Genomic DNA, 21,917 nt, shown 5'->3' with positions numbered 1-21,917 from the left:
AACTAATAATAGTAATAAAAAAATCGGGATTTGGAAGGATTCAGTCTTAATGAAACCTCAGACATTTAGTTGATTTGCTCTTTGTTATTGAAGTGTGTGGTTTTACCATGCTTGGATTGAAAGAGCTCTCTGAGGCCTTCAGAAAAAGATTTTAGATGTCTATGAATATGGGAAGAGATTTTAAAAGATCACCAAATAGTTGGACATCATTCATTTGTCTGCCGAAGTTCATCTACAACTGAAGATTTAAAACAACTGCCAACTCAACTGGGCCAAGTTCAGCTGAGAGCAGAATGCAAGATGCTGAAAGAAGTCTTTGAATATTCCCGAATTTTATCAGGTGACCTACAGGTACCTCTCACCACAATTGATATCAAAATGTATAAATCCACCATTAGAAAGAAGTTGCAGAAATTACTACTTGAGAGATGCCAGAAGGAAACCTTTGCTGTGGAATGAACATCAGAGCTAAATTAAAGTTTGCTCATGAGCACCTACAGGTGAAACTCGAAAAATTATATCGTGTAAAAGTTCATTTATTTCAGTAATGCAACTTCAAAAGGGAAACTAATATATGAAATAGACTCATTACATGCAAAGCAAGATAGTTCAAGCTGTGATTTGTCATAATTGTGATGATTATGCCGTACAGCTCATGAAAACCCCAAATCCACAATCTCAGAAAATTAGAATATTACATGCAATCAATAAAACAAGGAGTGTACATAGAACAATATCGAACCTCTGAAAAGTATAAGTATGCATATGTACTCAGTACTTGGTTTGGGCCCCTTTTGCAGCAATTACTGCCTCAATGTGGCGTGGCATGGAAGCTATCAGCCTGTGGCACTGCTGAGGTGTTATGGAAGACCAGGATGCTTCAATAGCAGCCTTCAGCTCTTCTGCATTGTTCGGTCTCATTTTCTCTCATCTTTCTCTTGGCAATGCCCCATAGATTCTCTATGGGGTTCAGGTCAGGCGAGTTTGCTGGCCAATCAAGCACAGTAATCCCATGGTCATTGAACCAGGTTTTGGTGCTTTTGGCAGTGTGGGCAGGTGCCAAGTCCTGCTGGAAAATGAAGTCAGCATCCCCATAAAGCTCGTCTGCGGAAGGAAGCATGAAGTGCTCCAAAATCTCCTGGTAGATGGCTGCGTTGACCCTGGACTTAATGAAGCACAGTGGACCAACACCAGCAGATGACATGGCTCCCCAAATCAACACAGACTGTGGAAACTTCACACTGGACTTCAAGCATCTTGTAGTGTGTGCCTCTCCATTCTTCCTCCAGACTCTGGGTCCTTGGTTTCCAAATGAGATGCAAAAGTTGCCCTCATTAGAAAAGAGGACTTTGGACCTCTGAGCAACAGACCAGGTCTGTTTTTCTTTAGCCCAGGTAAGACGCTTCTGACGTTGTTTGTTGTTCAGGAGCGGCTTGACAAGAGGAATACGACATTTGAAGCCCATGTCCAGGATCCGTCTGTGTGTGATGGCTCTTGATGCACTGACTCCAGCCTCAGTCCACTCCTTGTGAAAGTCCCCAACACTTTTGAATGGCCTTTTCCTGACAATCCTCTCCAGGCTGCGGTCATCCCTGCTGCTTGTGCACCTTTTTCTTCCACACTTTTTCCTTCCACATAACTTTCTATTAATGTGCTTTGATACAGCACTTTGGGAACATCCAACTTCTTTTGCAATTACCTTTTGAGGCTTTCCCTCTTTATGGAGGGTGTCAATGATGGTTTTCTGCACAACTGTCAGGTCAGCAGTCTTCCCCATGATTGTGATTCCTACTGAACCAGACTGAGAGACCATTTAAAGGCTCAGGAACCCTTTGCAGGTGTTATGGCTTAATTAGCTGATTAGAGTGGGACAGTTTGAGCCTAGAATATTTCACCTTTTCACAATATTCTAATTTTCTGAGATTGTGGATTTGGGGTTTTCATGAGCTGTAAGCCATAATTATCATAATTATGACAAATCACGGCTTGAACTATCTTGCTTTGCATGTAATGAGTCTATCTCATATATTAGTTTCCCTTTTTAAGTTGCATTACTGAAATAAATGAACTTTTGCACGATATTCTAATTTTTCAAGTTTCACCTCTAGGTCAGGGGTTCCCAACCTGGGGTGCGAGATGATATTCCAGGGGGTGCGAAAACTTGGGTTATAGTGTATATGCATAATTCGTTTCCGTTATTTTGAACTTTTGTAAGGGGTGCGAGAATATATCAGAAGCGTTCTAAGGGTGGTGGGGTATAGAAAAGGTTGGGAGCCGCTGACCTAGGAAAAGAAAGGACTTTTGCAATAATGTATTCAGGACAAATGAGGAAACAATAGAGTTATTTGATCATAATAGCAGAAGTTATCAAAACCAAAGACAGCATTTCACAAGAAGAGCCTGATTACCAATTGTAAAATGTGGTGGAAATGTTATGCTTGGGCCTGTTTTGCCGCATCAGGACCTAGCAGCTTACCCTCTTAGAATCCACTATGAGTTCTTCATTATACCAGAGGGTGCATAAAGATAATTTGAGACCATTTGTCAGAAAATTGAAGCTCCACTGAAAGTAAACTTTGCACGTTGGCAAGCTAAATATTGCAGTAAATCTATCAAGGAATGGCTCTAAAAGAAAAAGAAATGGAGGGTTCTGGAATGGCTGTTAAAGTCCAGATCTAAATCCAGGAAGATGTGGTGGGGTGATTTGACACAGTCAGTGCATGCAAGAAGCCCTTCAAACATTACACAATTGAAAAAATTCTGCATCAAGGAATGGAAAAAATTCCTCCCTGTCAATATCAGAGTTTGTTACACAGTTGTAACAAATTCTATTGCAGGCTGTTTTGCCAAAGGGAACAGTACCAAATGTTAGAATCAAGGATTGCCTACTTTTCCCACAGAAGGAAATGACATTACTTAATATTTTGTTGAAGAAATGATTGCAAAGTAAATTTTATACAGCTTTTTGTACAGTTGCATTATCTTTAAATATTGTTGAATGGCAATAAAATATTAATATGTCCACATACGTTAATAAAAGAGAAAAACTTTATATGCAGTGTATTTACATTTTCACATGACTTTGTATAAGTTATACCTGATTTAAGACTAAAGAGGCAGTATTGGAATTAAAAAGAAATTAAATTTTGAAAGTGGAGGATACTATAAAAAATTTTCCAGGTAGTACTGTGACATATTCTTAGAAAGAAGAGGAATTTAATTTTTTATATAATTACCCTTCAGGAAAAAGAATAAAATATACATAGGGTACTCCATAATATCTGGATATTTTTATAGATGCAGGCAAAGCTGTCACACTGTAAAGATGCAGATAAAAAGGTTTGACATTTTTCTGTAAAAAAACAGGTGCAAAAGACTGGAACTTAGATTAGCCAATTGGCATTTCTGAGAATGAGAACTTTGACTAAACGACTAATATTTCTTCATTAAATAATTCAGAATTGTAATCAAGGATAAGCTCTTTATATTTGCTAGATTTAATGACTTCAATAATCCATTTAAAAATGGAAAAATGAAAAATTGAAAAAGAGGGACATATTTTTATAAGGAATTCATATTATAAATTATGGTATAATTATTTGGAATGCATTCTTGGTGAAAAAAACTGTGGCTTTAAAGAAAAAATGGAGTACCCATATCTATATATATTTTAAAAAAAGAAAAACAAATGAAAGATGAGAAAAGAATTATCACACTTCCAGATTTAATTTGGAAAAGTAATAATAATCTCAATTTATGTTTCTCATTGACTTTGTCAGAATGAATGAAATGAATGACCTTTATTGACAAAGTACAACCATGTATACATTGAGATCGGCTGAACCTCCCTTCGTGCCTCCACCCATCCCGACTCACAGTGACAACAAACAGAAGCAGTAAAAGTTGCAAATATAAATCCTGTGATCACAGGACACTATAGTATTGTAATTGTAAGCTGGTTGTGAAGTGCCCCAATTGCAATATAATCGCAAGGACACTGTGATAGCTGAACAATGACTGTTCATAAGACACCTTCATTCCATACCATTATAACTTCAGTCTCTGAATGAGACTGTTAAATGTTGTTAAATGTCCTGTAAAATAAAATTTTATGTATATTTTTTTAAAATTGTTAAAAAATATAGTAAGATGAAAAGAATGCTGATTTACCCAGGAAATCCATTATATTTACCTAGGGGTCATAAAACCCAATGGCTTAGAACCTATTTGTGGGGAGGGAGTGCATTTGATTTGTTATTTATTTAATAATTTGTATTTTGTTATAGCTGTATATTTGAACCAGAAGGAAATGCATGCAGTCTGACAGACAGCACAGCTGAAGAACATGTCCTGGCCTTGGTAGAGCACGCAGCAGATGAAGCACGGGATCGGATCAATCAGTGTCTCCCAAACAGCAAGGTCTTGTTAAATTAATTCACATTTTGTTTTGCTAATTTTTTCAGGAATCTTTGCTCAGTTGGATAAGAATTTTTACATAGTATTTAGTAATAATAATGTTGGAAGAGACCTTAGAGGTCATCTAGTCCAACCCCCTGCTCAGGCAAGAAACCCTATACCATTTCAGGGAAATGGCTGTCCAGTCTCCTCTTAAAAACTTCCAGTGTTGGAGCATTCACCAATTCTGGAGGCAGGTTGTTCCACTGGTTAATTGTTCTAACTGTCAGGAAGTTTCTCCTTAGTTCTAGTTTGCTTCTCTCCTTGACTAGTTTCCATCCGTTGCTTCTTGTCCTGCTTTCAGGTGCTTTGGAGAATAGCTTGACTCCTTCTTCTTTGTGGCAGCCCCTGAGATATTGGAACACTGCTATCATGTCACCCCTCACCCTTCTCTTCGTTAAACTACACATACCCAATTCCAGCAACCGTTCCCTAGTACATGAATATTTTTTGTATGAGGAGTTTTTATGTTAAATCTCTACAATAAAGATTAAAATGACATGTTTTAGACTTTTGTTTGTATATACGTGGAAATTAAATGGTATGCTCTTACTATTCTATCAGTGAAGTTCTTAAGAATTCAGTTAGTTAACCTACATGTTAATGTTGCTTATGATAATACTCTACAATACTCTATATCCAACAGTATAACCAACTAGAAGAATTAAAGTTAAAATTTGATGAATAGTATCAGCTGATTGTGTTAACAGAAGATCTAAATGAATACATTGGATAATTCCATTTTCTTCTTTTCTTTTATGAATACAAATGCTTTATTTTTAGAACAACACAGACAATTTTGTTTTAGTATAATGTGTGGATCCAGTTTCATTGTATATTATATTTAAGAACAGAAATATTTGTATCCTATTCAAGAATTTATTTATTAGATTGTATAGGCACAGCTCTTCTTTCAGTGACACATTCAACATCAACTTGGCAGCCGGGCTGGGGAGAATGGAACTGGGCCATGCTAGTGGTGGGTCAGTGCACATGAGCATGCGCAACTCAACTCACACGAACAGTGGGCAGGCACACAGACACATGCACACCAGCCCGCTACTTGCGAGAGTGGAGCTGTACCCTCGTGTGAGCTAGTCCACGTTTCACACATCCCAATTCTGAATAGACCATGGCCTTTTAGTGGGCCACGGGCTGGGGACCCCTGTGCTAACAGATCTGTTAATATTTACTGATTAAACAGGAAACATTAAAAAAACACCTGATCCTCCTTTTGTTATACTTAAATACAGATAGGTTACCTGAAAAAGAATACTGATGGATCTTTGATCTTCAGTGTACTCAATCCATCAGATCCTGAAACAGAAGGTAATTTTCAGATAATTGTAATAGTTTATATTTTGCATTGTAAATATGTTTAATTATGCATGACTAAGCTTGTACTTTTACCTTATTTACCAAAAGAAAATGTATAATGTTTTAATCTTTCTTTAATAGACATTTATTTAATAACTCCATTTGAATATTAAATATGCTTTTGTCTCAGAATTGGCAACTGAAATATATTTGGTGAGCTAATATTGACATAATTCGCAGGCTTTTGGCCAATACTCTAGTAAGTTCATAGCACAAAACTCAGCCCCAAGCCATCCTAGCAGCCAAGATACATATTTGCTTTCTCAGTAGGGAGAGCAAAAAGACAGTGAAGATCAGTTGGGATGACCTCTTTAAATAAAGCATGCGTGTAGAATTGATTGGAACGATCATTTGAAGTTATTACATAAATCTTTAATTTATTTTTCAATTTCTTAAGTAATCTTGAATTATGACTTGTATTTCAACATTTTTTGATTAACCGAACAATTTAGTTTATTATATGTCAAACTCTTTCATGTTTATATTGCTAATTATATTTTAATAATTATGTTTAATGCAATTTCATATTTTACATGTTCAATTTCTTGATTCATTCATTCAGTAATGTCAAAATTAACTTGTTCATTAATTTTCTTGCATCAATTTCTCAGAGCTAATGCAACATATTTGACTCTTCCTTTTAGTAAAAGAAATAAATTCTTTAGAGAACAATTTCTAAAATTTAGAAAGTTCAGTAATACAAAGAAGGGGGAAGTCAAAAATCAAATACTTATCTATATTATTTTTAGGAGCGTTTTCTTTTTACATCTATAACTAATAGTATAGTGAAGATTTTAAACTAAAATATATACTTTTCATATCATGAAGACAATTTAGTGTATACTGCTTAATATAAGTAATGTTTTATCGAGCATTGTATAATTTCAGTCATTATTTGTTTATAGATCTTTTTTGAAAATATACCTCTGTTGTTTTTAAAAAGACAAGGCTGAAAAAAGAAAGATAATCCTTTTTTGCTTAACTATATAACCTAATAACATTTTTTTATTTTTGTTCATTATCAAATTGTATTTTCTGCAGCCCAGTTGTTCTTTACTAACATATTAAAACAAACTGATACTGTTTTAAAATATTAACAGTTTCTGAATAGCCTCTTTAGTAATTTCAGGCAGAAATTCTTAAAATCCATGATAGTGTGTAAAGATATCTTCCTATTACTTTTGAAAACTTGCTAAACATTTATTTATATGTTTATTGTTGAAAGTAGAGGAGGAAAGCCATCCAGTGGATCTGAGCTCTCTATCCAGCAAATTACTACCTGGTTTTACAGCATTAGGCTTCAAAGATGAAAGAAGGCATAAAGGTAAGTTCTGTGATGCAAAGAATGTTTATATTTACAAGATTAAACATTTGTATTCATATTTATAAGGGTTTTTTCATTTAATTTTGAATTTTTTTAGAATGTAATTACTAAATATCCAGTGATTCAGGTGGTCTGGTCCTGTAGGTCTCATTGCAATGTGAATGATTGATTTCATTTAGATGTAGGTACCATAATGCAAGCTTTTCTCAAGCATACAAAGTCTTTGTGCTGTCCATAACTGGCTTAAAAACCAAAGAATGCTTATCTGTATTTCCTCGCTGAACTAAAGACATATTTCAGTGGCATGGTCAGAATTCTGTCCTTGGTTCAGAACCCTTCAATTTTTTTTAAAAAAAAAGATTGTCATTTTAAAATATGTTTATATCATTTTTCATATGTAATACAAAGCAATGACATTTATTAAAAATCAACAAAAATGTTCAAATACAATTAAAACATACATCACAGTACAATTAAATAATTTTAAAACTTTATCATATGTGAAAAAAGAAAAATGGAAACTGGTGAATATGTAAAGGTTGTGTATTGACAATTTATTAACTTGTGTTATTAGCTTTTTTAGCTGTCCAAGATGACGTTTGCAAGCTATAATATATTATAAAATTCTATATTGTGCATGCCCAAGATGGCGAACGTGCTTGTCTGAGTTCGGCAACTTGGCGACCCTGGGAGTCCCACAGAAGTGTTTTTTCCTTCTGTGATGGGGCTTGGGTCGGGGGACGACGAGTAGAAGTCGGTGGCTGTTCCCGGGGCGGCGGTGTAGCTCACCGTTATGGGAGTTGGCTCCGCAAGCCCTGGACCTTCGGAGGGCCCTTGGCTTAGTCCAGTGGAGCCTTGGAAGGCCCGGAAGATCTCGGAAGAACTTCGCTCCGTGCGGCGCCGACCAGCTGATTGTCGGTGCCGCAGGAGCCCGGCGGAACCTGGTGAAGCCTGGCAGAAGGCTCAGAAGAGCCTGGAAGAGCTATGCTCCGTGCGGCACCGACCAGCTGATTGTCGGTGCTGCGGGAGCTTGGCGGAAGGCCCGGAAGAGCTGGGAAGAGCCACGCTCCATGCGGCACCGACCAACTGATTGTTGGTGCCGTGGGAGCCCGGTGGAGCCTGGCGGAGCCTGGGAGAGCTTGGCGGTGCTCGGAAGAACTTACCAGCTGCCTGGAGGAGCTGCGCTCTGTTGGATGCCAGCTGGCTGATGGTTGGTGCTGTTGGAGTTGCGGCTTGGAGCGGCGTCGGAGTGGTGGAGTGGTGGCGATATTGTGGTTGGCGGCTGGGGCGGCTGGGGTGGCTGGTGGCAAGGGGAGTTGGAGTGCTGCGGCCGCTCCGGGGTGGTGACCATGGCTCAGTGGTGGAGTGCGGACGCTTTGTGCCTTGGACGGTTGAGAGGCACAAACCAGCTTTGCGCCACCAGAAACCAGCCAACCGAGTTTGTGGCCCAGTGGAAGTACTGTGGGTTTCCTAGTTTCTTCCTCTATTGGCCTAATCATCGTCTGGTCCTTTCCTGACGCGAGGAAGAATTTTGCAGCCAGGATTCCTCACCATTTTGTGACTCTGTTGGCTTTTATGCCTGGATTAATCTGCTGACTCTTTTTCCTCGTCGCCCCCCCTCCCCAAAGGCTTTGGAAGGACCCGGGTACAAAACCACTGTGGGAGAGTGGCCAAGACTTACCAGCTGCTATCTCCTAGAGTTGAGAGCTCTAGGTGGTATGCCTTATCCCCGGTTATGTGTTCCACGCTGCTCCCCGGACCTGACCGTCGTGAGAGGACGGGAGTTGATCTGTTCTGGGGTTATACCCAGCTCAAGTGGCAGTGGGGCTGGGTTTGCAGATTGGACACTTACCTTCTGTTTTAAGATCCTCCTGTTTGAGCTAGGGATTGCCTTTTTGCCGGACTTATTTGGACAATCATTATGCATCTTAGCTATTCCAGCACGGTTCTGTTCGCCCTCAGGGGTGCCCCCCCATCCTGGCTGCGACCCGCCTTATTCTCCATTCCGCCTCTTGATGAAGGGCCCGATTGTTGGGACCCTGAGAGATGGCTGGGCAGGGACAGGGGCTTCCGGTACAAATTTAATAAGAGGCCCCTGGTTACTTTTTTAGTTAATTTTTTTGTGGTGTTAGGGAGGGGGGAGGGATTTCGTGGTTGGATGGAATTGGGGGGAGTCCACCAAGTGTTGTTCAGGCCAGGTCCAGGATTGATCATGTGGGGGGGAGCTGGGGTTGGTTGCCTCAGGAGCTCTGGAGTGGGTCGTGGGATTACCTATTCCCACGACGTTAGGGAATGGCAGCAGGTGTACGAACAGAGGGCCGTATCGACATCTGGGAGTGCGTCTCCGCTATCTCCAAGCGGTGAGGTGCTCCGACCCTCTGGTGTCGCCCCGAGGTTCCAGGAGCGAGGATGTGCAGCCTCCTGAGCTCCGGCTGTTGTACTTGAATGCCAGGTCCATTGTCAATAAGGCTCCTCTCATCCGGGATCTGGTTGGGGGACCTGGCTTGCATTACGGAGACCTGGTTGGGCCCAGAGGGTAGTGTCCCTCTGGTTATCTTTGCTCTCCAGGTTTCCGGGTGCTGCACCGGCCTCGGGCTCAGGGTAGGGGCGGGGGAGTGGCGGTAGTTATGAGGGAGACCTTGTGTCCGCAGGAGGCCACCGTTCTCCAAATAACCAGGTGTGAGTCCCTCCTCCTGAGATATGGTCCTAGGGCGCAGTTGGGCTTGCTGCTGGTGTACCTTTCGCCTAGTCGCGCAGCAGCAGCCCTGCATGAACTTCTCGATATCCTCTCGGGGCTGGTGATTGAGTTCCCCAAACTTATGGTTTCGGGTGACTTCAATCTACCATCCCTGGGAGGATCATCTGAGTTAGCTCGGGAGTTCATGGCTTCCATGATGGTCATGGACCTGACGCAAGTAATTCAGGGACCGACCCATGTGGGGGGGCCACACCCTTGATTTGGTTTTCCTATCTGGACAGTGGTTAGATGATCTCGGTGGGGGTTTCCCAATTGTTTTGCCCCTGTCATGGACCGATCATCATCTCCTGCGGCTGGTCTTCCGTTTTGCCACTCCCCGCCGTGGGCTTGTTGAAGCAACTAGATGGTTCCACCCCAGGCGCTTAATGGACCCTGAGAGGTTCCAGGCAGCGCTGGGGTCCCCACCTGCCTCCTCTGCTCACAGCTTGGCGGATGCCTTAGTGGAAGCCTGGGAAAAGGCAGCCACAGAGGGACTTGACCGAGTTGTACCCTTGCGGCCCCTGACCCGGTGCAGATCCCAGTGGGCTCCATGGTTTTCTGCGGAGCTCCGGAAAATGAAGCATCGGAGACGGGGCCTAGAGAGCTGTTGGAGATCCAGCTGGTCTGAATCCGACCGATTGCGACTAAGATCCTTTACTAGGTCTTATCTCGCGGCGATGAGGATGGCGAGGTCTAATTACTTCGCTACCCTCATCGCGTCCGCAGATAATCGCCCGGCTGCCCTGTTTAGAGTGACCCGCTCCCTCCTTAACCAGGAGGTGAGAGAGGATCCCTTGCAGAGTCGTGCCGAGGAGTTTAGCCAACATCTGTCGGACAAAATCGCTTGGATTCGGACCGGTTTGGACTCCGACTGGGCAGAGTCTGACGATCAGGACATGCGTGGTCTTGTCGATGTTATCTGGGAGGAGTTTGATCCTGTGACTCCGGAGGAAGTGGACAGGATTATGGGGAAGCTGAGCTCCACCACCTGTTTATTGGACCCGTGCCCTTCCTGGCTGGTTTATGCAGCTCGGGAAGGGACACGAGGCTAACTCCAGGCGGTGATATCTGCATCCTTGAGTGAGGGTAGTTTCCCCGCCGCCTTGAAGGAGGCGGTAGTGAGACCTCTCCTCAAGAAGCCTGCCTTGAACCCAGCTGTATTAAACAAGTTTCGTCCGCTCTCCAACCTTCGCTTTCTTGCGAAGGTTGTTGAGAGCGTAGTGGCGCATCAGCTCCCTTTGGTCCTGAATGAAGCTAGACCCGTACCAATTGGGTTTCAGGCCCAGGTACAGCACGGAGACGGCATTGGTCGCTCTGGTGAATGATCTCTGGAGGGCTCGGGACAGGGGATGTTCCTCTGTCCTAGTCCTATTAGACCTCTCAGCGGCTTTTGATACCATCGACCATGGTATCTTGCTGCGGCGTCTCAGGGGATTGGGAGTGGGAGGCATGGTCTTCAGTAGTTCTCCTCCTACCTCCTGGGACGTTCGCAGTTGGTGTTGGCAGGGGGACAGAGGTCGACCTCGAGGCCTCTCGTTTGCAGAGTTCCTCAGGGGTCGGTCCTCTCGCCTCTCCTGTTCAACATCTACATGAAACCGCTGGGTGAGATCATTCGTGGTTTTGGAGTTGGGTATCATCAGTATGCTGATGATACCCAGCTTTTTATTTCGACCCCAAACCACCCCAGTGATGCCCTCGACGTGATGCTCCGTTGCCTGGAGGCGGTTCGGGTCTGGATGGGGAGGAACAGGCTTCGGCTCAACCCCAACAAGACTGAGTGGCTCTACGTGCCGGCATCTTGGCAAACTCAGATTATCCCATCTCTTACTATGGGAGGTGAGTTATTACCCCCCGTAGATAGGGCCCGCAACTTGGGAGTCCTCCTAGACTCACAGCTTTCTTTAGAAGATCATATAGTAACTGTGACTAGGGGGGCCTTCGCCCAGGTTCGCCTGGTGCGCCAGTTGCGGCCCTATCTAGACCGGGATGCCTTGCGTACAGTCACTCATGCACTCGTGACCTCTCGGTTAGACTACTGCAACGCTCTCTACATGGGGCTGCCCTTGAAGACCACTCGGAGGCTCCAACTGGTGCAGAATGCAGCCGCGAGAGTCGTGTTGGGGGTCTCCCGATACTCCCATGTTACACCTCTGCTCCGTGAGCTGCATTGGCTTCCAGTTGTCTTCCGGGTGAGATTCAAGGTGCTGGTAATGACCTTTAAAGCCCTACATGGCATGGGTCCGGAGTATCTTAGGGAGCACCTGCTGCCGGCATCAACCTCCCTCCGCCCAGTGCGCTCCCACAGAGAGGGCCTCCTCAGGGTGCCACCGGTCAGAGTGCCGACTGATGGCCCCCAGGGGGAGGGTGTTGTCTGTGGGGGCGCCGGATCTGTGGAACCATTTACCGGTTGCACTCCGGATGGCCCCCGACCTTCGCTCCTTCCGATGTGATCTAAAGACCTATTTGTTTGAACAAGCCGGCCTGGTGTGATGGGTTTTGGGATTTTATCATGTTTTTATGTAATTTATCTGTTTTATTGGGCATTATGGTTTAATCTCTTCTTAATTTTCGTATTTCTGTATTTTAGTATTTATTGCCCTGTTCACTGCCCTGAGTCCTTCGAGAGAAGGGCGGTATACAAATTAAATTAAAATAAAATTAATTAATTAATTAATTAATTAATTAATTAATATGAAAAAAGAGGAAAAGAGGGAGTTAATATTTTTACCATCTCCAAAGACTTTATCATTTTTAAAGTTTATAAAATTGGAGTTGGGAGGCCCTAGTGAGCAGCAAGAGAACAATCTCCAGGAAAATAGCTTTTTTGGAATGTTGAGGTTATTGCCATAGGCATCACACAGCTGAACAAGTTAGGAGTTCTGCAATTTAGAATGCTGTTTCCAAATTAAGAACCCCAGCAATGGTGGTTAGAATTCTTGGTAGAATATTGCTCAACTAGACCATTAGAGAGTAGAGAGATGAAGTTTCTAACTTGTTTGACTCTTGTGGGATGGGGAATGAAGAGGACTAAGTGGGTTGGATAGGGTGAAAAAGTCAAGAAATATATCAGATGACATGATTTATGCCAGACAAGCTGAATATGTAGGAGGCCTATGAAACTGTTTCTGATAAAATGGAAGAGCAAAGAGTGGCTTTGGCCTTACTTTTTAGATAGAGCAGAATGTTGGAGAACAAACAGAGTAATCAGGGGCAGAAGAAGAAAACTGGCTATTTGTGTGAGTCACAGAATTGGAAAAGAGGAACTTCTCCCTGGAATGGGAAATCAGATAGAGTCAAAGTAAAGACAGAGAGGCAGTTAATGTTAGTAATGGGCAGATGTATTAATATTCTGGGAGATGATGGTAGGCCATTCCAAAAGAAAAGAGATTATAAACTTGATATCAATCTTTACTTCTGATCCTCCAATCAAGACAGCCAAACAAATTTCTGGGGTCACTGAACTCAGGCCTACACTTTTGTATACAGACCTGCTTGCAGTAAAATTAGCGGTATCCATTATTTAATGTTTAGTCATGGATGAGAGGCCCAATCTGGCATGTCAGTGAGACTTGGCTGATCAAAGAGCTGGGAATCTCTTGGACTGAAATCCAGCCAGACAATTTCCATATCTTGCATTAGTTCTGACCCTGGAGCAGGGGGATGATATGGCATTGTATAGGGAAACTGGCTATTCTGAAGAGCTATAACCAGACGTGAGACCATATTGGTGAAGCTGGGCCAGAAGAAAAAACATGGATGTTGCTCTTATATCTTTCTCACAGATTGGTGACAGTATCCCATCCTGAGTTGTCCAGTCCCATTGTGGAATGGTTATGGATTCACCTAGACACTGTAATTTTATCCAGTGCTGTCTGGGGCCACAGATAACCTGGAAATTGATGGCTACCATGACAGCTGTAGGTTTATCCCAGATTATTGCCAAGACAAACCACATAAATGGCCATGCATTTGATCTGACCTTTACCATGGAGCAGATAAATACGATCTGATTCTTGGGAACATTTTATTAGCCCCTTGTTATGGAAAGATGTTGATATTAATTGAAGCTAACGCCAATTAAGATGGTTCTTGCATGATAGGTTCATAAGGCTTTTAGACAGCACTTGGGACCGAGCAATCTGCAAAGCATTTCTAGTACATATATTGTAAGTTTCTGAAACTCAGCAATCACTAGTCTGCCAGATAGCATTGATCCTGAATAATGTCTCCTTTCTTGTTGATCTTAACCAGCTCCTTGATTTTCTGAGAAAATGCTGTAGTAAAAAATTATTTGAAGTAACTCCAGATGAAAACATTCAATGAATATGATAAATGGATAAAGTTGGCAAAGAGGAATTTATCCACCCCTTTTGCATGTGTGAAATCTCAGCAGTGTCCTGAATCTTTTATAAAACAAAGAAGAATTCTGTGTAAATTGAAGTTATATAAACTATAGGCATACATTTACTTACATTTGATTTTTAATTTATGATTGATTTCACTCGGGCTGAACAGATATAGCCAAAGGTACAGATGTCGTCAGGGGATATAAAATACCCATGTTTGATGATCAGGATTCTCAGTATAAACAGCTGGGCAGGAAGGATAAACTTGGTTGAGAATTCACCACTTCCCTCCTTCTCCAGGCTGGCTGCTGTTTATTGCCTTGACTTTGATTTATAATGAGTGTCTTTAGACTGCCTGAGCTTTGCAGGATATCAAAGATCAAAGTCCTGCTGCAAGAAGATTCCACTGAAAATGTTGCAAAAGAATGAGATAACAAGAGAGAGGTTGGCATTAAAATAAGAGAGAACACTTTGTAGGATTGTTTATGAACAACGCTTAGATGATAACTTCAAAAGACACTAATGTTTTCTGTCTTATTCTTTCACCAGACTCTTTATTCTTTGGAAAAATTGCACAAATTGATTTATAATTTTAGGAGTCACACTATCACAGAACCCAAAGTATAACTAGTTATTTATTGTAATATATATATGCCCAATATTTTTTGAATATTCTAAACACATTTTTTTATTTTCAGTTACATTTCTTTCAAGTGCTAATACAGTGGTTTCAATGCAAAACCACTCTATCTTTCATGATCTGAAAATGGATGAAATGGAACTGCTATATTCAGCATATGGGGATGAGACTGGGATTCAGTGTGCTTTAAGGTAAGATTGTTGAACTGCGATACTGAACCCCTGATCTTATAACAGTGTTGACAATATACATGGCCTTAGCGTATGAAGGAACCCAATTCATTTAGAAGCTAATATAGATAAGAGAACAGCTTTAAAAATATCCAAGAAAGATAGTCAAAGGCAAAATGAATGCATCTAATATTTGTTTTACACTGGAATTTCTTTTAGTCTTCAAGAATTTGTGAAAGATTCTGGAAGCTATAGTAAAAAAATAGTAGATGACTTGCTGGATCAGATCACTGGTGGAGATCATTCCAAGTCTATTTATCAACTAAAACAGGTAAGTGTGCTCACCAGACTTTCCTATCAAAGCCTACTTTATAATAAAGAGTTGAAGTTGTTGAAATGTAATAGTTTATAGCTGAAATTATTCTTAACACCAGCTTTGTTATTAAAACAAATTATTCACATAATTTAAAATGGACTATAGCTGAATTACAACTAAAACCTCTAAATTCCTTTCTTAAGATCAAAAATTGTGACATAGTCACAAAAAGTATCCTTTTCACCACAAGATAGTTTAAAGGTCTCTAGGAGTTCTTCCTTTTTTAAAATAATGTGTATAGATAAAATTTTAGGGGGTACTATTCAGGTCATAGAAGATATCTACAGTGGATATAGAAACTCCATCCCTGTTAAAATGTCAGCTTTTTGAGATGTAAAAAAAAATCAGACCAAGATAAATCATGTCAGATTTTTTTTCACTTTTAATAGAACAGAACAGAATAACAGAGTTGGAAAGGACCTTGGAGGTCTTCTGATCCAACCTTCTACTCAAGCAGGAGACCTTATACCATTCCAGAAAATAAGGGATAGACAGCCCCACCACCAGGTGGGTTTGTAACTGGCTGAGAAATTATACTGAATGTGTACTTCCTCAATACTCTTCAATATCTTCATAAATAATCTAGATGTGAGAATAGAAGGGGAACTCATCAAATACAGTGACACTAAGCTGGCAGGAAGAGTCAACACATCAGAAGACAAATTCAAAATACAAAAAGATCTTGTCAGAGTGGGCCTTATCTAACAAAATGAAATTTAGTATAGATAAAAATAAGGTTCTACACTTAGGCAAGAAAAACCAACTGTATAGGTACAGGCTAGGTGAAACTTGGCTTAATGCCAGTAATTGTGTGAGAGAGCCAATAGTCTGCTGCAGCAACCAAAACAGCCAATGCAGTCCTAGGCTTTATTAATAGAGGGATAGAATCAAGATCACATGAAGTTCTAGAACCGCTTTACAAAGCTGTAGTAAGACCATACTTGGAATACTGCATCCAGTTCTGATCACCACAATATAAAAAAGATGTTGAGACTCTGGAAAGAGTACAGAGAAGAACAAAAACATGATTAGGGGACTGGAGGCTAAAACTATGAAGAACCATTACAGGAATTGAGTATATCTAGTCTAATGAAAAGAAGGACTAGGAGAAACATGATAGTGGTGTTCCAATATTTGAGAGGCTCCTACAAGGATGAGGTGGTCAAACTATTTTCCAAAGCATCAAAAGGCAAGACTAATCATGGAGAGGAGCAACCTAGAACTAAGGATAAATTTCCTAACAGTGAGAACAATCAACCAATGAAACAACTTGCCTTCAGAAGTTGTCAGTGCTCCATCACTTGGAGGCTTTCAAAAACACATAGGACAATCATCTGAAATGATATAGGGTCTCCTATGGTAGCAGATGGTCGGACTTAAAAGACCTCCAAGGTCCCTTCCAACTCTGTTCTCTGTTCTCTGTTCCAAGAAGCAGGGAATCACCAGTTTGGTCTAGTGGTTAAGGCACCAAGCTAGAAAGCAAGAGCCCATGAATTCAAGTCCTGCCTTAGCCATAAAAGCCAGCTTGGTCACCTTGGGCAGTCACTCTCTCAATCCAATCCACTTCACAAAGCTGTTGTTGTGGGGAAAATAAGAAGAGTAAGGTGTCCTGGATAGAAGGTAGGTGTGTGTTGTGTGTGTATGTAAATTAAATAAATAAGAGAATGTTCCAAGCCTTGTTTCATTTTTCTTCATTCTAACGTGTTAGAGAAACAGGTATAATACAAAGTCAAGTTCAAAAGGATGAAATCTCATTAATTAATGAAATGTAACAGCCCTATTAGTGCAGAACAGCCCCAGTTTGTTATAAAATCCAGTTGTCTTCAAGGAGCTGAAAAGAAAGATTAAAAATAAATTTTAAGCATACCAGTAGATTATAGAGAAGTTGAAAGGCTACCTATTTTAGAAATAAATATCTAGATCTTCATAGAGAGTCCTTTATCATAAATAGGAGACTGCCAAGAATAATGGAGATCACTGCTGCAAATTGGAATATATTTTTGAATAAAGGAAGAAACAATATAAGTTGACTCATCATATAATTTTAAAGGGTACATTAAAAAAATAATTCCTAACATAATCAAATTTCCAGTTTTTGGAAAAAAGCTTTGCATATACTTAAGATCACAGGTCTATTGTAAATTTACATCTATATATGGCTATAATTCTATGAGAATCAGAATTGAGAAAAACAAAATATAAAATAAAAATGAAATATAATTTTAATAAAATTCATGTATTAAAAACTGTTGAAAATAATACTTGAAAGTACCTTCAAAATAAACAGTACTAAAATGCTAAAACCATTATCATACATACCTATAAGTAGAACATAAGGTTAATTAAAACATTTTCATGAATGAAGGCAAATTATACATGTCCCAAGATAATGTTGCAGGATCCAGTCTGGGTCAGTCATTGGAACCAAAGGTTTAGACTTCTGAGCTTTCGGACTCACGGTGGCCCATCCTCTAGCACAAGTCCAAAACCTCTGTCCCAGTGACTGATCCAGATTGGATCCTGCAAGACATTTTCAATTTCAATATAAATCAAATTTGATTTTCTTACTGAATCAAATTATTGTAAATTACAGGTAGTCCTTGCTTAACCATTCATTCAGCAATCATTCAGCGTTATAACAGTGCTGAATTAGTGGCAGCCACAACCAGTTCTCGAAGCTTTGGCCATTCAGCATCCCTGTAGTCATTAATAAAAATTTAGATGCTTGGCAACTGGCTTGCATTTACAACTGCAGGTGTTCTTCAATTTCCCTCACCCATCTGTTCCCCCCTTTGTCCTTTTGGCCACTCTGCACTCCACTGCCACCCCCCTCAAGAGACCTTTCTCTTACTATTGGCCCAAAACCCAGTGTTGGGCGAGGATGCAGCCCTGGGATATGCACAGTGAGTGCAGTAGGACGGCAAAGCCTTGTTTGCCGAAAGGAGCTTGCCAGTCCCAATTAGGAAGAGTCAGCAGGACAGAGCCAGCAAAGGTGGCAATAGGGCCAACAGTTCCCTGGGCAATTATCAGCCTTATACAGTGCTACCATCTCTATACTACCATGGCTCCTTTACCAACTCTATCCCTCTGCTTCCTTCCTTGATGGCCCAGCAAGCTCCCTTCGATATATGAAAGTCTGCTACCTTGTTGTTCTTACTGAACATGTCCTAGAACCATGCCCTTAGCCAACCCCTGGATCCTAGGCCTGCAGAGGAAGGAAGAAGAAGTGAAGGTTAAAAGAGAATGGCAGGAGTAGGTCACAGAGTGCTGGGTGAACAAAAGGGTGGAGACAGGAGGAAATGGAAGAGAGTTGATGTAGAGCGAAGCACAATAGTACTGTGGAGCCTTGTTTGCTGAATGGAGCTTGCCAGGCCCAAACTAGCTGTTCATACAGGACAAGAGAAATGCGAGCTCTTTGTTTAACTACTGCAACCAAGATGACCAGAACTACTGTCACTAAGTGGAGCATGATGTTTTGCCCAATAACTGCTTTGCTTAATGATAGAAATTCCAGCCCCAATTAGTTGTTAAGTAAGGACTAATTATCCAAAAAACAGCAAGATTATTTTTAATTTATTTTTACTATTATAATTTTCAGAGAAGAAACATTCCAATGAAGCCACCAGATGATCTCAAAGTAAGTTGCATTAAATCTCTAAACCTCCCCTTCTTGTAAAAAAATATACTTTTTCTTTACTGTAAATGGTTCTGAAAATATAAAGGAAAGATTTATTTATGTAATAAATGAAGATAATAGTTTATTATTCTAAAATTGTTTACTCCAATATTCCTCATCTTTATAACACTTTTAAATTTTACTCTTATTTTAGGAGAAAAGAATGTCATACTTTTTCCATTATTTTTCCTATTAAATTATTTGAAAGCCTTTAAATAAAAAACATAGTATTTCCCTGCTGTAACTCTAGTGATGCAAAAATGATAATTCCATAAGGAAAATGATTATAAAGTATAAATTAGCTTTAAATGTGATGTTTTTAGATTCCGTCAGTCCTCATAAAAGAAGAACATAAGTTAAGTAATACTTGCCCAGATGACTCCAAGCAAAATATGGTAATATTTCTTTTTAAGTTTAATTCTCTCTTAATTTGTTATTTCAAATAGTTGGTTCTTACATTTCCTACCTCCTTTTAAATTTCCCTCTTCTTTCTTTTTTAAGATTACAGGCCTTATTCTTTGTCATTCCCTCTCTCCCTCCCTCCCTCCCTCCCTCCCTCTCTCTTTCAGACACACACGTACACACACACACACACACAGATCCAGGTCAAGAATACAGATAGTCCTTAACTTACAACTGTTCGTTTGGTCACTTTCAAAGTTACAAGACCAGAAAAAATGACTTATGACCATTTTTCACACTTATGACTTCCGTAGCATCTCCATAATCATGTGATTTACATTTGGATGGTTGACAACTGGTTCATATTTATAAGAGTTGCAGTATCCCAGGATCATGTAATCACGTTTTGCAACCTTCTGATAAGCAAGGTCATTGGGGAGCCAGATTCACTTAACAACTTAACTATTAATTTAACAATTGCAGTGATTCACTTAACAAATATGGCAATAAAAGTTGTTAAGAGGGACAAAACTCACAATAAATTTCTCACTTAGCAACATAAATTCTGGGGTCAATTGAGGTCATAAATCAAGGACTATCTGTACAGAGTTATTAAAGGGAAAGAGTTCAGGGTGCAATGGATAGAGATTCCAGTAAGGATTGCTTGCTAGCAATGACTTTAAAATAGAGTCTCACCATATGCAACCAGTCACCAATGGAAATGTTCTTACCTTACAAGAGCCAAGCAAACCTCCTTCACTCAGCCCCCTATGCCTTAAAGCTAGAAGAAATCCAGAATCAGACCCCTTTTCTTCTACTGCATTTAACTACTTCACACACTCTGCAGCCAAATCACCCCAGGAGTCATAAGCCCCTTTTTCCTAAGGGATGATAAGGAAAGTGCTATCCTAACATTATAAGGGAGGGTATTCCATAATATTAGAAAAGCCACAAAAAAGACCTGTTTCTGCAACATAGAAGCAGATCCTTCCTCCAAAAAAGTACAGTACACAGGATAGGCAGACTATCGTCAGGAAAGAGGATTCTGCAAATACTGAGAGCTTAAATCATAAACAGCTTGATAAGATAATGACAAGCACTTTGGAATTTACCTGGAAACAAGTGCAGCCTTTGCAGTACAGATGTTATTCTACTGAAATGATACTGGTCAGTCAACAATCAGGCATTTTTTATTTTGGAACAATTATAATTTTGGAACAATCTTCTAAGGGGCCTCAGTGCATGGTCCGTGGACTGGCATTTGTCCACCACATGCCAGCAACTAGGTCACGCAAACAAGCAAAGCTCTATCCACGGAATGCAGGCAACATGCAAAGCTATGTCTCCCCCGGTCTGTAGAAAAACCTTTCTCCACAGAACTGGTACCTGGTGCCCAAATGTTTGGGGGCCACTGTTTTCGGGCAGTCCCATGTAAAACATATTATCGTGATCCAGCCATAATGTGATGAAGCTGTTTGTGACTATTGACAGAACTTCTCATTCCAATATCAGTCATACCTAGCACACCAATCTAACTCAGTCAAAGGTATCCCAATCATAGCCCCTACCTGTTGCTCTACTGCTAAGTCTAGAATTTCCAGATCATGTGACTGATCTAGGTTTATAGAACCCCATTTTAAGCCACAGTTGGAACCAGCCTAGAGCCAAATGCTTTTCTGGATAAGTGATCAATCTTTCTTGCTGGGATTTAATCTGAACTATTTCTATCATCCAGTCCTACTGAGCATCCACACAGAGGTAAGAATCTATACACCATCTCCTGCTAAGTCAGTAAAGCTGGTTATTACTGACTTATTGATGACACCAGTTTCATGTAGATGTTAAATAAAACTTTAAATAGTAATTTTAAAACTATTCAGATACAATACTCCAGCGTTTCAGAAATGACTTTAAATTAACTAATGGATGAGTGTATATTGAGTGCCTGTCAGTATGTATGTTATTGCATATACTAATTGGTTTATGAGATGGTACAAGAGTATGCTAGCTCACAAAGTAGTCCTGAATTAGACATAGCTTGCACATAATAGTTCAAATAGACTTGGAGTAAAACTTAGCTTTGTTTGCACATAAGTATGCTGTCCACAATATGCTCAAACTAATCAGTTTTATATGACTTATATGTACAAGGAATGTTGTATGTGACAGGCCCAATAAATATGATAATTATATCTATGTCTATTAAAATTTTGTGGACACCTTGATTGACCAAATTTTCTTTCTTTTTTTCAGATTGGAGAAGCCATTGGAGATAATAGTAGTTCTGTTTTGGACTTTTTATCTATGAAAACTTATTCAGATATGTCACTTGATATATCCATGTTGAGTTCATTAGGTAGGTTTTCTTATGCAGTAGTTCAGCACTGAAGGTAAAAATAACTATATATATTATT

The 21,917-nt window shown here is 40.3% G+C and overlaps 1 protein-coding gene across 8 annotated transcripts in view; it reads left to right on the top strand.

Moving 5' to 3' along the window:
• The window catches only part of BRD9 (bromodomain containing 9), a 122,408-nt gene that overhangs the window by 90,932 nt on the left and 9,559 nt on the right, over positions 1-21,917 (top strand). For 5 of the 8 annotated variants that reach the window (XM_083377113.1, XM_083377112.1, XM_083377111.1 and 2 more), the window contains 8 exons: positions 4,287-4,419; positions 5,709-5,784; positions 7,061-7,156; positions 14,938-15,070; positions 15,269-15,380; positions 19,024-19,062; positions 19,425-19,496; positions 21,757-21,859. In XM_083377113.1, coding sequence (XP_083233239.1) covers positions 4,287-4,419; positions 5,709-5,784; positions 7,061-7,156; positions 14,938-15,070; positions 15,269-15,380; positions 19,024-19,062; positions 19,425-19,496; positions 21,757-21,859 — 764 coding nt within the window. The remainder of the gene's footprint in view (positions 1-4,286; positions 4,420-5,708; positions 5,785-7,060; positions 7,157-14,937; positions 15,071-15,268; positions 15,381-19,023; positions 19,063-19,424; positions 19,497-21,756; positions 21,860-21,917) is intronic. The other 3 variants (XM_083377118.1, XM_083377115.1, XM_083377117.1) reach the window with 1 other exon arrangement.

This window comes from Vipera ursinii (assembly GCF_947247035.1).
Source record: "Vipera ursinii genome assembly, chromosome: Z".
Taxonomy (NCBI): domain Eukaryota; kingdom Metazoa; phylum Chordata; class Lepidosauria; order Squamata; family Viperidae; genus Vipera; species Vipera ursinii.
Note: the sequence above shows the minus strand (reverse complement) of the source record. Positions and strands in the feature narration are given on the sequence as shown.